The 14,926-nt window shown below is 44.5% G+C and overlaps 1 protein-coding gene across 1 annotated transcript in view; it reads left to right on the top strand.

Moving 5' to 3' along the window:
* CCDC171 (coiled-coil domain containing 171) overlaps positions 1-14,926 on the top strand; it is a 190,377-nt gene that overhangs the window by 48,429 nt on the left and 127,022 nt on the right. The window contains exons 10-11 of the mRNA XM_033173593.1: positions 5,574-5,676; positions 14,582-14,688. Of these exons, the coding sequence (XP_033029484.1) occupies positions 5,574-5,676; positions 14,582-14,688 (210 nt within the window). The remainder of the gene's footprint in view (positions 1-5,573; positions 5,677-14,581; positions 14,689-14,926) is intronic.

The raw sequence follows: 14,926 nt of genomic DNA, 5'->3' as shown, positions 1-14,926 counted from the left end.
CGGAAAAACTGTCTGCGGACAAACGCTGGCTCCCTCGGCCAGTAAAGCGAGATGAACGAGCGCCGCAACCCAAGAGTCGTTCGCGACTGGACTTAACTGTCAGGGGTCCCTTTACCTTTACCTGTTAGAAGCTTCACCAATCTGTTGTTTTGCTGAAAGTCGCCGCTGCTGCACGTGGCGACCTTTTGCCGAAACGTGTCGCCATCTTTCCCCCCTACTGTTTTAGAACAGATACAGGTGGGTAGCCATGTTGGTCTGCCATAGTCGAAACAAAATAGAAAATTCTTTCCAGTAGCACCTTAGAGACCAACTGAGTTTGTTCTTGGTATGAGCTTTCGTGTGCATGCACACTTCTTCAGATACGAAAGCTCATACCAAGAACAAACACAGTTGGTCTCTAAGGTGCTACTGAAAAGAATTTTCTATTTTGTTTTAGAACAGGACAAGACGTTTCGAAAAGCATAACCCTCAGTGATTCCAGTTGGGAAGTAAATGGCTTTTTAAGTGGGTGGCAAGCAAGACGTTTTAACGAGCTACTGACTTTGAAAGTCACTTTGCAACAGAATGAGGATCACCCAGGGAAACTTTATAGTAAAATAAGGATCACCGACAGCGCGTTTATGGAAATGGTCTCCCTTGTTGCGCTGCATTTCCTTGCGGAGAGCCTGGGATGGCTAGAAAGAACAGGGTTGCGCTGGGACTAATGCTGTTCTCTGTCTGCTCAGTTTTTGCAGCTACGTGACTATTCAGCAATTGAAACTGGTACACGTGGCCTTAATACTAGCGAGGCCTTTTTTTGGGAAATAGCTCTGCAGCTGAAACTAAGCCTCGCTTGAACCAGTACGTCTCGGCGCAAATAATATTAAATCTGGAAAATATAGTCTAGCTCGTTTGTCCTCAGCCATGTTTTAAAATGTTAGGCGGTTATTCTGGTGAAATGGAATTGGGGGAGAAGCATATGGACATGCTGAACATGAATCTTGTGTTTTTGGCTGGCGGGTACTTGGGTTGAGCTGTTGCGTTATGCCATCTTTGTGCCAGCACTACGCCAAAGAGCTGCTGTCCATGGAGGTGCAAGTCAATTCTGTGTCCAAGGCAGCTATCTACCAGCTCCATCTGGTACGCAGGCTGAGACCCCACCTGCCCGCAGACTGTCATTCCAGAGTGGTGCATGCTCTGGTTATCTCCCGCTTGGACTACTACAATGTGCTCTACATGGGGCTACCTTTGAAGGTGACCCGGAAACTACAACAAATCCAGAATGCAGCAGCTAGACTGGTGACTGGGAGCGGCCGCCGAGACCACATAACACTGGTCTTGTAAAACCCACATTGGCTCCCAGTACATTTCAGAGCACAATTCAAAGTGTTGGTGCTGACCTTTAAAGCCCTAAACGGCCTTGGCCCAGAATACCTGAAGGAGCGTCTCCACCCCCATTTTTCAGCCAGGACACGAGGTCCAGCTCTGAGGGCCTTCTGGCGGTTTCCCCCCTGCGAGAAGTGAAGTTACAGGGAACCAGGCAGAGGGCCTTCTCGGTAGTGCCGCCCGCCCTGTGGAAAGCCCTTCCATCAGATATCAAGGAAATAAACAACTATCTGACTTTCAGGAGGCATGTGAAGGCAGCCCTGTTTAGGGAAGCTTTTAATATTGGTTGAATTTTTGTATTTTAATATATTTTGCTGGAAGCCGCCCAGAGTGGCTGGGGAAACCCAGCCAGATGAGCGGGGTATAAATAAATTATTATTATTATTATTATTATTATTATTATTATTATTATTATTATTATTATTATTATTATTATTCTTCCCATAGCCATCTGGTTGGCCACTTTGCCCGCCTGCAATAGAGCTGCTCTTACGTTCTCGTTCTCAGCACTCAAACCACGGTGTTGCCCAGCCTTCTTGAGCCGAAGGAAAGTCGTTGATTTCAGACGGCTGGTGTGGGGATCGTTGGCCTTACCTGAAGAGTATTTCTTCAGTTGAGACGTGAGCTCTGCCAGTACTCAGTGGCAGGGTTGCTAAATTGCTTCAAAGGAATTTAGGGGAGAGAACATGCTACAGGCATGAGATTACCATGGATCTTGATTGGGAATTTGGATAGCAGCGCCCTCTATCGTTGCACAGAGAAAATCATAGAATCCTAAGAGTCGGAAGGGAGGAAATAAGGAAAGTCTTGCGAAGTGGCGGGTTAGAAATACACATCAAAGATTACTAGCTGGGCCTAATGACGGGCTGTGTACTACAAGCTGTCTTGGTGCTTTCTGTGTGTGCATTTAGATATGCACAGCAGCGCACGAGGCTTAAGAACACGGGAAACTGCCCTTGTCAGATCAGACATTTAGTGCAGGACTGTCCAACTACCAGATTCCTTGCCCATGACCTGAGGAGGAAGCAAGATGGCGGATCATCAACACCCTCCCCTCTGACCTCCGTATTTTACTGGTCTGTTTTTATGGTTTATACTGTTTTATCCTGTGTTTATATTTTATTCTTGTTTTATCCTTTATCTGCTTAATTTAGTTCAGTCTTAAGCTCTGAGTTTTGGTCACAAGTTTTTTAAGGGAGTTGTTTTAAGCTCTCCCGACCTTCACTTGGGAGAGCGTCTGGCCTCAGCGGTAATTGAAGAAGAAAACTCCCCAAGTTGTGACTGCTTTACCGTTATCTTTCCTGCACATACTCCCTGCCCTACTGATCTACTACTTCAGCTAATGAACTGAAGTGAGATTTTTACCAACTTGATTATTACCTGTTCCCTTTAACTGGAGATGTGAGTGATTGAACTCGGGATCTCTTGCAAGCAAACCACGGGGTCTGCTGCTGAGCTATGGTTTGTTCCTAACCGGAGTCAATAGATATATCCCGCCCACCCCACACCGAGGCAGCTCAAACCCTGAAGTGTATCCCGGTATACTTATATGCACACTAAAAACATTTTAAAAAAGCAGCTCCAAAATTCTCCCCTAAAATAAGAGAGGGATAGGTACCGGAAAATGGAAACTGTGCCTTGTAAATAAGGATACTTGGAGCATACGGAAGGCAGGCAGACAACTGCTTGGAGCTAGAACATTAGAGTAGTCCTGGGAAATCTTAAGAATTTCTTCCGAATCTTGGCTGCAATTGGAAAAAAAAACAAAGTGGCCAACTTTGAGCTAGGAATGGCAAATACAATCAGCAAATGTATATGCTGAGAAGTGGTGTAAACATAAATATACTAACATGTGGTGAATTAAAAATAAAACATCTGGAAGAGAGAAGGAGACAGCCCAGGCCCTACAGCAGCCTGCATAGATGTTTTGTGTGGGAGGTGATTTTGCTGCACAGTTTGAGTATCTGGTACTCCAAATACTTAGGCTTGCATGGAAATATTTATCTTATTGGTGTGACATTGCTTTTAACGTGCTTTCTCCAGCGTCGTGCGAGCCAGGCAGGGTAATATTGGCGCAGTCATGTGCAGCCCCACCACTTTAGTCTATTTATATACCCTGTAAGAATAACATGCATCTTTAATAATTCTTTTCTGGAATATTGATGTTTCAGAAACGAAAAACCCTGGCATGAGAATTCCACTGGCACTGGAAATTCTTTGTGAAGTACAGTACTAACCATCACACAGGGAAACCCATGTAAATGCTACAGGGGATCAAACACTGAAATGTATATGAATAATATATTAGCGGATATACAGAACATATAATTAAAATTGAAATAGTGGAGCAAATTTATAAAATATTTAAACGGGGACGGTGGAGAACACTGCAGAGATTCACATACACGTTGCTTATCTTCCAGTCAGTCACTATACACGGTTGGCTCGTAACAGAGCACGGTTTTACAGGGAGAAGATGTTTCTCGCCGTAAAAGCCGTATCCTTAAATCTTCCAGGCTGACTTTGTAGGCATGAAAAGTGCCAGGTAATCAGAAGGTAAAGATTGCAGTTGGTTCCCCGAGCAAAAGTTAGATCCTTCGTTACCAAAGGAAAGAAATGGGAGATGCAGACAGTCGCTCCTCCACTTCACGTGAAAGTTTGCAAAAAGGGTGGTGTCAATCTCATCTTTTTTTGTTTCCAGGTTAGGGCAAGGACAAGAAAGGGCTTTGCACACTCACAAGCGTGTGCTTTTAAATGGATAGTTCCTGGCATAATTTATGCTCCGGTTTTGAGGGGCAAGCTACCATGAATCCTGCAGCTGCATGCAATGAACCTCCTGCTTTGCAGTTGAGAAAGGGGAAGGGAGCACCGAGCTTCTCCCTTGCCATCTTCTCTCCCCCCCTCCCCAAATTAAATCAAGCTGCTTTTACGCATGCCAGCGTTCCAGAACCTGTCTTTGTTGAAGGAAACATTGGTGGTGGTGGTAGCCACGAGTAGCTTCATTTTGGAAGGAGAGTTCAGGGAGAAAGCAGCTGGAAAGAAGAGGTTGGGGGTCATTCCGTGAAGTGTTACTCAAAGTAGACTATTAAAATTAGTGGGCCTAACTCAGTAATTCCCGAGCAACAAAGATGCTAGTTTGGCCTCAACTAGGGCCAGGGCTTTCTCAGTATTGGCCCCGACTTGGTGGAACAGTCTATCGCAAGAGACCAGGGCCCTACGGGATTTGGCATTTTTCCCCAGGGCCTGCAAGACGGAGCTGTTCCACCTGGCCTTTCGGTTGGTTTCTGTTTGATAGTTATGCTTCATTCTTTTATTGGTGGGCTATTTGAAAATGAGACTGCAGTTTTAATTTTGAATTTTTAAATTTGTATTTTAATCTGTATTTTAAATTGACTGTTTTTATGTTTTTGCTGTGATTTTAATTAGTGTTAGCCGCCCTGAGCCCGGTTTTTGGCTGGAAAGGGCGGGGTATAAATAAAATTTTATTATTATTATTATTATTATTATTATTATTATTATTATTAATTCTCATTACTTTTTTCTTGAGTAAAATGCAGTTGAATGCTGCCCGTTGAATTCTCCCACCCCATCAGCCTTGTCCTATGCAGAGTCCGCCCTCCGGTGCATTTTTCAGCAGAGAAGGATCTTGGAGTTGTATCCAAAAAATTTCCTTCTCCTTGTGCCCTCTGCCATGCCCCCTCAAAATCATGGGATGCAACCCTTCGTCTTACATGACTGCAGCGTATTGTACAGTTTCTTCTTGACTACTACTTGGCAGCGGGAGGAAAACATCTTAATAATAGTAATCAGAAAAACCCAGTTGGATAGCTCAGTTGGTTGGAGCGTGGTGCTGATAACGCCAAGGTTGTGGGTTCGATCCCCATATGGGACAGCTGCTCATTCCTGCATTGGCAGGGGGCTGGACTAGATGATCCTCAGGGCCCCTTCCAACTTTGCAACTCTATAATCTACCCGGGAACTCGTTTTCTCATTGAACTAAATGCCATTTCTCCAGTTAATGGAGCTAGTTTGGTAACAGAGATAGCATTTTGGTGCGTCTGAGTGTATTACTTTGTTTTGTTTTGTTTCGTACAACGCATCCCGCAGCAGTGTTGGTTGTGAGATGCCCTTCTTGCTACTTAGTGCCCTCAATATCTTTGCTTTCTTTTTGTCTTCTCCCTCCCTCCCCCACCGCCCGTCAAACGCAGGCCAAGAAACGCCAGGCCTTCCTAACAGAGACGTGCGAAAACAACGTGAGAGATCTGGAGTTGCTTTTGGACAGCTTTCCTGTGTCAGGCAAGCGGACAGCAGGTTAGTTGAAGGTAGAAAATGACAGATGCATCTGTCAGCGTTCCAAAGTCGCTACGTTGGGGGAATTCTGCAGATGCCTCTTGCATCCCCTCTTCTCTACGTGCGTTGATTCGATGACATGATAAGAGCAGTTCTCTCAGCGGTCGCGTGGCCCCGCTAGCTGGGAAGAGGTGACTGGATGCGGCCCCCGCTGTTGTCAGCCCCGCGCTTGATTTACAAGTGCAGGGTTGTGTGCGATCGGTCAGGAAAGGGCTCGCTTGCTGCGCTCCGAATCCAGCAGAGAGAAAAAGTCCTTTACACCAAGCCTACAAGGGGAACAGATGTTTTTGATTGAACCGAGCCAAATTCAGAAGCGACCTTCAGCTACTTAAAGGTCACGTCTCCAAAAAAAGGTTATGCAGGACGCAGAGTGTACACATGTTCCTCTTTATGGTGTTAACTTTTTGAAGCCAGTTGAGAAGGGGGTGAAAACTGCATCCGCGCCAGCGCAGATTCTTCCCCGGCCGATGTGCAAAAACAAAGCTCCTTCTTTTTGTTGCCTGGCATGATCACGCCAAATGGAAAGCAAAGTGTCTCATATCTATATCTATATATCTTTCTATATCTATCTATCTATCTATCTATCTATCTATCTATCTATCTATCTATCTGTATATCATAGAATCATAGAGTTGGAAGAGACCACAAGGGCCATCCAGTCCAACCCCCTGCCAAGCAGGAGTATATATGCATACTACTACTACTACTACTACTAATTATTATTATTATTGTTATTGTTATTATTGTTATTGTTATTGTTATTATTTATTATTTATACCCTGCCCATCTGGCTGGGTTTCCCCAGCCACTTTGGGCGGCTCCCAACAGAATATTAAAAAAAACAATAAAACACCAGTCATTAAAAACTTCCCTAAACAGGGCTGCCTTCAGATGTCTTCTAAAACTCAGGTAGTTGTTTATTTCCTTGACATCTGATGGGAGGGCGTTACACAGGGCAGGTGCCACCACCGAGAAGGCCCCTCTGCCTCGTTCCCTGTAACCTCACTTCTTGCAGGGAGGGAACCAGCAGAAGGCCCTCGGGGCTGGACCTCAGTGTCCGGGCTGGGCGAAGGGGCTGGAGACGCTCCTTCAGATATATTGGAATATTGTGAAGCTCTTTGACATCTGACGGGAGGCGGGTGCCACCACCGAGAAGGCCCTCTGCCTGGTTCCCTGTAACCTCACTTCTTGCAGGGAGGGAACCAGCAGAAGGCCCTCGGGGCTGGACCTCAGTGTCCGGGCTGGGCGAAGGGGCTGGAGACGCTCCTTCAGATATATTGGAATATTGTGAAGCTCTTTGACATCTGACGGGAGGCGGGTGCCACCACCGAGAAGGCCCTCTGCCTGGTTCCCTGTAACCTCACTTCTTGCAGGGAGGGAACCGCCAGAAGACTCTTGGACCTGGACCTCAGTGTCTGGGCTGAACGATGGGGGTAGTTATAAATATAAAAGGCCACAGTTTTGATGATCTCCTTGTCCCTTTGAAGTTTGTTTTGGAGCCCCTGTAATTACGTTCAGATATAAAGGATGTCTTCCTTCCCCGTTGCTCTCTGCCGCGTGTGGACAGAAACGACTTGAATACGGAAACAAAGAGCGGTCAGAATTACACGGCACTATCCGGTGAAGTAGTTGTGTTAGAGAAATGACTTGGCAGAGCAACAGAACTCTCCTCTCCTCTTCCTGGTCACCCCATAAATCTGTTCTGGGGGTTTCCCCAGACTTCAGAGCAGGTTTTTGGATGGTGCAGGGGGGCACAGGAAGGCGAGAGGGAGAGGAAGTATCCTTGTAAAGAATCCTTGCTCTGCTGGAACGACTTCAATCTGCTTGGCTTCATTGCTGACAACCTTTCGGTGTCAGGTAAAGACTTACGCCCCCTGCCCCGGCTTTCGGTGGGCTTAGTTCAGGCTTCCTCAAACTCGGCCCTCCAGATGTTTGGGGACTACAATTCCCATCATCCTTGACAACTGGTCCTGCTAGCTAGGGATCATGGGAGTTGTAGTCCCAAAACATCTGGAGGGCTGAGTTTGAGGGTGCCTGGCTTAGTTTATGATGTTTTGTTAGTGTGTTTCCAAAGCTTCCTGAGTTCTTGGTGTTCTGTATGAATCTGTTAGTGTATTTTAATATAATTTGTTAATGGTATATTCTATTTAAATTTATGTTTTTAAATGTACGTTTCGGGGGAAATGCTTGGGTAGCAAGTGACCAACAAGCCATATTATTATTATTATTAATAATAATAATAATAATAATAATAATATCAGTCCCAAAGTAAGCATAATTATGAAAGGCACTTACAATTGTAATGACTTAATTCCATAGCTTATATTTTACAAAAGGCGACAGACATTCAGAAAAGAATTGCAGTTTTAGGAGTCCCTATCAAACTACTGCTCAGGGTTAGGATTCAGCTCCCCACAAAATGCTAATAGAATGGAGAAAAAACCCTCCCATATTGAATTATTTATAACATAGGGAGATATGTGTGTGTGTGTTTGTGTGTGTGTGTGTGTGTGTGTGTAAAATAGGAATTTAGGGAATATCCACAAATTTACTGTATGAATCCATTGACTCACCTTCCTTAATTCTGCAGAATGTGTGTGCATACTTCGATAAATCTATCTATTCACAAACACCCCAATGATGGAAAAAGAAGACTAAAATCCTATTTGGGTTGCATGTGATGTTAATCCTACTCAGAGTAGACTCACTGGAATTAATGAGCACGAATAATTTCAGTCTGTTGATTTCAGTAGACCTACTCTTGAGTATACCATAGCTAGATTCAACCCTTTGTCCATAACTATCAATTGGCTGCTATCCCTGAATAATGTGTTTTTCAAGTGTTCTGGGGCAAATGATAAGTTTGATCTGAAGCTTGGTTTTCAAGCCAAAGGGAAATTGTATCGAAGAAATGTTTTGGAGCCATTTCTTTGAGATAAATAGAGGGGAAATGTTCTGTTAATTGGCTACATACTCAAAGACAAAGGAGCCTTAATTCTAGGCACATCCCATTTTAGTACACTGTCTCAGAGTCTTTGGAGACATTATACCAGACCTCATTATACAAGGTGTGACTGGAAAGTTCGGTGAGTGGTCACAGAAATCGGACAGCGAGAAATATTTGAACATACAATCAGCATCAGAAACCCAGTTGTGTACGGAGTTGTGTACGGAGATGAAGCTGTAACTCAAAAGACAGTGTATGAGCGGTTTAAGCGTTTCCGTGAAGGGCGGCAAACCATCGAAGATAACCCTCGATCTGGCAGACCGTTGACGAGCAGAACGGCGGCAAATGTCAACAGAGATCGTAAGTTATTGATGCGGGATCGGCGTTTGTCCGTCTGAATGATGGCGGAAGAATTGCATATTCCGCGTGAAATCATTACTGATGTTACTGAGTTGCCCCACCCTCTGTATTCTCCCGATCTGGCCCCACCGGATTTCTTTCCTTTTCCAAAACTGAAATCTGCACTGAAAGGGCACAGATTTTTCCAACATTTCACACGTCCAAGCTGCTGTGACGAGGGAACTGAAAGCAGTACGAAAAGAGGACTTCTCCAGAAGTTTCCAACAGCTCTATGAACGTTGTCAACGGTGCATTGTATCAGAGGGGCCCTACTTTGAAGGCCTGTAAGGCACGTATGTTCAAATATTTTTCGCTGTCCGGTTTTTGTGACCATTCACCGAACTTTACGGACTTTAATTAATGAATATGTGATAGCAGATATTTCAGGGGGACAGACAGGAGTGACTCAGAGGATCCCAGAAGATCCTGGATCAATGGGGACACAACCACAGTCTGTTTGCTTCGCAGCCAGGAAGCTGGGACGTTACTTCCATGCCTGCTTTCTGCTTGTAATGTGACGGGGACCTTCCTGCAGATTTCTCTTGACTTCTAGCTTTCCCAAAAAAATGAATGTTAATGAAATCACCACAAACTTCTTAGTGCTTCTGGAACAACACGCTTGTGATGGGGAATCCAGACCAGCCCTAGGGAGTTGTGGAGGCAGAAGGACAAAGTGTTGTGTGGCTCGGGGAACCGAATCTGCTGCAGATGCTGGCTAGCTGCTCCCTTCCTCTTTGGCACACGAGAAGAATGGAAATAAGTTTTTGAACTCAGCGTTTTGGATCCGCTTTGTTAGGCTAGAGGTTTTGGCAAGGGAGACTCTGGCTGCCTGGAGAAGAGAGCCAAGACAATACAAATAAATCCTGGGAATAATTATTGATATGAAACATGCCTTTTTGTGTGGGTCCTTTAGTTCTGGAGTTGGGATTTGCCTGTCCTTTTGTAGCCTCTGGGAGGAGATGGCAGTTGAAAATATTCCTTGTTTGCAATGTTTTGGGATTCTTCCCTTCTCTTTTCCCTCCCGACATTATCCATCGACTCCCATGGAACTAACATTTTTATTCTGTGTCAACGATACAAGCTAAGTTAAGGACAGTTTATTTGTGTCTTGATGTTGAATAAAATTAGACTCCGCGCTGTAGGTCGGCATTCTGCCCCGGTCGCTTAAGTTAACCAAACAAGGTTTGTGACACTCTTTCATTTTTCATATAAATTTTTAGGAAGGTCTTTCTAGAAATAAGAACTCTTAAGGAATGATGTGGCTAAATGCATACTCTCAAACATTTTTCTGATGAAAATAGGTACAGCAATAATAATAATAATAATAATAATAATAATAATAATAATAATATTTATACCCTGCCCATCTGACTGGGTTGCCGCAGCCACTCTAGGCAGCTTCCAACATATAAATAAACATACAACCTTTTTTAAAACCCTCCCTGTACAGGGTTGCCTTCAGATGTCTTCTAAAGGTTGTATAGTTACTTATCTCTTGGCTTGGGGGGTCACATAACTATACCCTCCAGCATTTCTCCGATGAAAATAGGGAATCCTAAGGAAAAGCAGGACATTCTGGGGTCAAATCAGAAACCGGGATGGCTTCTGTAAATTCAGAACTGTCCCTGGAAAATAGGGACACGTCATAAGAGTCATAGAATCATAGAGTTGGAAGAGACCACAAGGGCCATCCAGTCCAACCCCCTGCCAAGCAGGAAACACCATCAAAGCATTCCTGACAGATGGCTGTCAAGCCTCCGCTTAAAGACCTCCAAAGAAGGAGACTCCACCACACTCCTTGGCAACACAGACGTGGAGGGTCTGTGTTGCAAAACAGCAGTGTATCACATGTTGACAATATGAGGACCAGTCTAATATGTCCTAGTGTACACACAATATTTGATTTTCTTCTAGTCTGTCAGTTGGGGATCAGCGATAGTGTGTTGTTGAGGGGCCAGGTAGGAATGTAGGACTGATTAAATGCCAAAAGCTGGCTGGAGGACTCTCCAACTCCAGTTACACCAACTGGTGTAACTGGAGTTGGAGAGTCCTCCAGCCAGCTTTTGGCATTTAATCAGTCCTACCACATTTGCACCTATGCCTCACCTTGGCCACCCAAGATCAACGAAGAGAAAACTAGTGGGGTAATAATTTTGAAATTGTTCCTAAGAAAACTTAAGGAAGTCCTGATGGAATTGCCGTACATAAAATATTAGCATCACGCAACTGGCTTGGAGCCCAAGGCTCCTATAATCAAATGTGTGCGTTACAATAGTGTTTCCTGTGGTTAAAACTTATTGTGAGTTTGCCTCTCCGGTAAATCTCCTAGGATAAAGCTACGGGTCCTATATATTTTTTCCTAATTTTTGAAATGTACTTGTTAAGCTCACTTTCCACTTTCCCTTCATAGTCGCTTAAACAAATCCACCAGGAAGCCTCTCTCCTTGGCTGAAAACTGGTTGCCTTCAACAGTAACATGCCTTCTGGTTATTCTCTGCTCTCAGTCCTTTCTTTTTGAGCCCCACCACGAGATTTGCTCAGGGTCTCCTGGCACATTACTTGCCCTTGACGCAGAGGTCAATGTGAGGAAATATCTTGATTGTTCTGTTACCAGCCTGCTTGGTATGTGCACCTGAGATAGCCTGATAGCCTCTCCATGGTTGCCCCATTAGGGCTGCCATACTTCAAAAAGTGAAAAATGCAAACACAAAAGCTGTTGAGCTTTTTGGGGTTTTTTTTTTTTTGCAAAAAATCTCCTTTGAAAATGAAGTTCTGTGCCTATCTTTAGGGAAATCGCCGAAATCCCATCACTTCCGATATGGATTTTCCCAGCCATTCCTTACCGCTTTCCGAAAACTCCGCCCGGACGCCATTTTCGGCAGGCAAATCCCAACTACGTCCAGGAAATCCCGGGTGTATGGCAGCCCCAGGCTACGTAAAATTTCTGCCCATGTGGTTGGGCTTTCTTGGTGGTTAACAATCTGTGGCCTGTTTGACTGTGTGCATGGAGGGGGGTTATTGTTTGTTATTATGGTATGCATTCTGTGTGTTCTTGTATTGTAAACCACCCTGGGATGAAGGGTGACATAGAAGAAAGGAAAATAAGAAATAAAAAAAATTCCTTCCAGTAGCACCTTAGAGTTTGTTCTTGGTATGAGCTTTCGTGTGCATGCACACTTCTTCAGATACAAATTAGAACAAAGGTTTACCCACAACTCATTAAAACTATTGAAGGCGTCACCAAGAGTTGCATGGCGATGTTTCAAATAGTTTTGACTACTGCAAATTGCACCTTCGAGGGGCAAATAGCAACCAGGGAGGGGTCAGGTCCTGGTGGGAAAGGAATGAAGGACCCAGGCGGGATTGGGAGCCTATTTATTTTATTTATTTATTATATCTAAATTTCCCTTCACCCAGACAGATCCAAGGGCGGTATTTAATTATAGCAGCAACCATAAAATACAAGGGAAGCAAAGCATTTTGTTGTTGTCTAGTCGTTTAGTCGTGCCCGACTCTTCGCGACCTCATGGACCAGAGCACGCCAGGCACGCCTGTCTTCCACTGCCTCCCGCAGTTTGATAAAACAATACAGCGGTACCTCAGGTTACATACGCTTCAGGTTACAGACTCCACTAACCCAGTAATAACGCTTCAGGTTAAGAACTTTGCTTCAGGATAAGAACAGAAATCGTGCTCTGGCGGTGCAGCGGCAGCAGGAGGCCCCATTAGCTAAAGTGGTGCTTCAGGTTAAGAACAGTTTCAGGTTAAGAACAGACCTCTAGAACGAATTAAGTAACTTAACCAGAGGTACCACTGTAAAATTAAAATACCCAATTCTGAATGGCTGCTTTTTCTTCAAAATCAAAGTGGTCAGCATAAGCATACCATTAAAAAACCAAAACCCCCAGAAATAAACTGTAGTTTAGCCCTAAGAGTTCAAGCTGGTGTGTGTGTGTGTGTGTTTGTCTTTTAATGTGGAATCTCCTGCTCTCATTTGGATATTTGCCCAAATATTAGTTTTTTAAGGATTTTTTTTTTTTTTAAATGTGGGATCCGTTACCCACAGCTTCAGATTCTGAAATGTAAGAGGCAAAATTTGCAGCGCAAGTTCTCTTGGGCTCTTGGTGGCCTCCAATCTAGGAGCAATGGATGAGAAGGGATGTTCTGTTCTGCACCTTTTGTAAAGATATGCCTGCACAGGAGCTCACAGTGTTTCAGGCTTTGAACTTCAGCGTGCAAGTAGAATTCCAGGAAACATGTGGCATGGGATTATGCCAAAGTTTGTCAATTTTTATCTGTATGAGTTCCCTTTCGGACAATACAACGGCATTGCAACAATTTGGAAGTACAGTCGTACCTTGGAAGTCGAACCAATCCGTTCCGGAAGTCCGTTCAACTTCCAAAACGTACGGAAACCAAGGTGTGGCTTCTGATTGGCTGCAGGAAGCTCCTGCAGCCAATCGGAAGCCGTGAAAACCCCGCCGGACGTTCGGCTTCCAAAAACAATTCGTAAACCGGATCACTCACTTCCGGGTTTGCGACGTTCGGGAGCCAAAACGTTTGGGAACTAAGTTGTTTGACTTCCAAGGTACGACTGTGCACCTTTGTGGCTCTTCCTCCAGCAAAAACTGAAAATGCTCCTTTAAAAAATATTCCTGGAAGCTAAATGCCCATCTGAGCTGATTTCCTTCCTAGTTCTTGAGAAGGGCGTTCAGGAACAGTTCTTAGCATAAAGTTGTTTGCGGTCACTGGGCTTGGGAGTGCAGTTTGGCACAAATCTTGAGAAAGTGGCTTGACTGATGGCATGCCAAACCGTGATCTGAGCTCATAGCGGAAGTCTTGCACGACTGTACCGGTTATGACAAGTGGGAATACTGGAATCTGAGCTGGAGGGTGGAGGGAGTAAGAGGGAAAGGAGCACTGGGGACCATGTGGTCGTGAGCTTAAATAGCTTCGGAAATCAACTGGATTCCCCACCCCCATTTGCATGCAGGGTAGGGAGATAAATCACACCCAGAATCACATTTCAACGGCGTTAAGTTGCACCCAGGCATAATAGGAAGTCCTGTGTTCCTTGGCACGGTTGCGTGTAGGAACGTTTCGTTTTGAAAGGCACGACTGAACCTGAAGCAACAAAGGCACGAACACCGCACACTTAAAAACAAATATTTGCTTCATTTGGACGGCTATCATTTCCGAACGACACGTTGGGACGGCAGTCATTAGACCCCTTTAAAAAATAAGATCAGAGATAGACCTCATGACGTGCAGCAAACCAAATTGGAGTTAACATTTTTCATGTGGTGAATTTGCAGCCACAGCGCGAGAGTTTTCTTCAAGCTTTGCTTGGCATTAAAGAACAGTTACTCCAGTATGCCTTAGAGAAAACACGGTGGTTGTTCAACATTCTGTGTTGTCACTGGAGCCCAGCTAATTTAAATATCTCTGTTGCTCTTGGAGAAGTTTTCTGTCTCCTGCTCAACTCGAAGGGCTTTGTTTTGATTCTGTATTTTTCTCCAGGCATTCACAAGGACAAAGATAAACCTCCGAGCTTCACTCTTGTCCTTGAGACTTTGAGGCATACCTTGACAGATTACCAGAACAAGCTGGAAGATGCAGCTAATGAGGTAACACTTGCACTGTTTGGCTCCTTACACATAGCCTTCGGCCCCCGATACTAGAGATTCCTGGCTTGTTACAGAGGTCAAAACACTGGGAATGTGGAGTTGACAGCTTCACAGATAAGAAAAAGAAATAATCTTTTGTCACTGTTCTTCCTCTAAGCTTGCCCTATGGTCATGATTCACTTAAACTTAGGAAACTCTTCAGCTGTGTGCTTTTAAAAATATAAATATATACACATCA

The sequence above is a fragment of the Lacerta agilis genome, chromosome 16 (assembly GCF_009819535.1).
Source record: "Lacerta agilis isolate rLacAgi1 chromosome 16, rLacAgi1.pri, whole genome shotgun sequence".
Taxonomy (NCBI): Eukaryota; Metazoa; Chordata; class Lepidosauria; order Squamata; family Lacertidae; genus Lacerta; species Lacerta agilis.
This window is presented reverse-complemented; position numbering and strand designations above follow the sequence as displayed.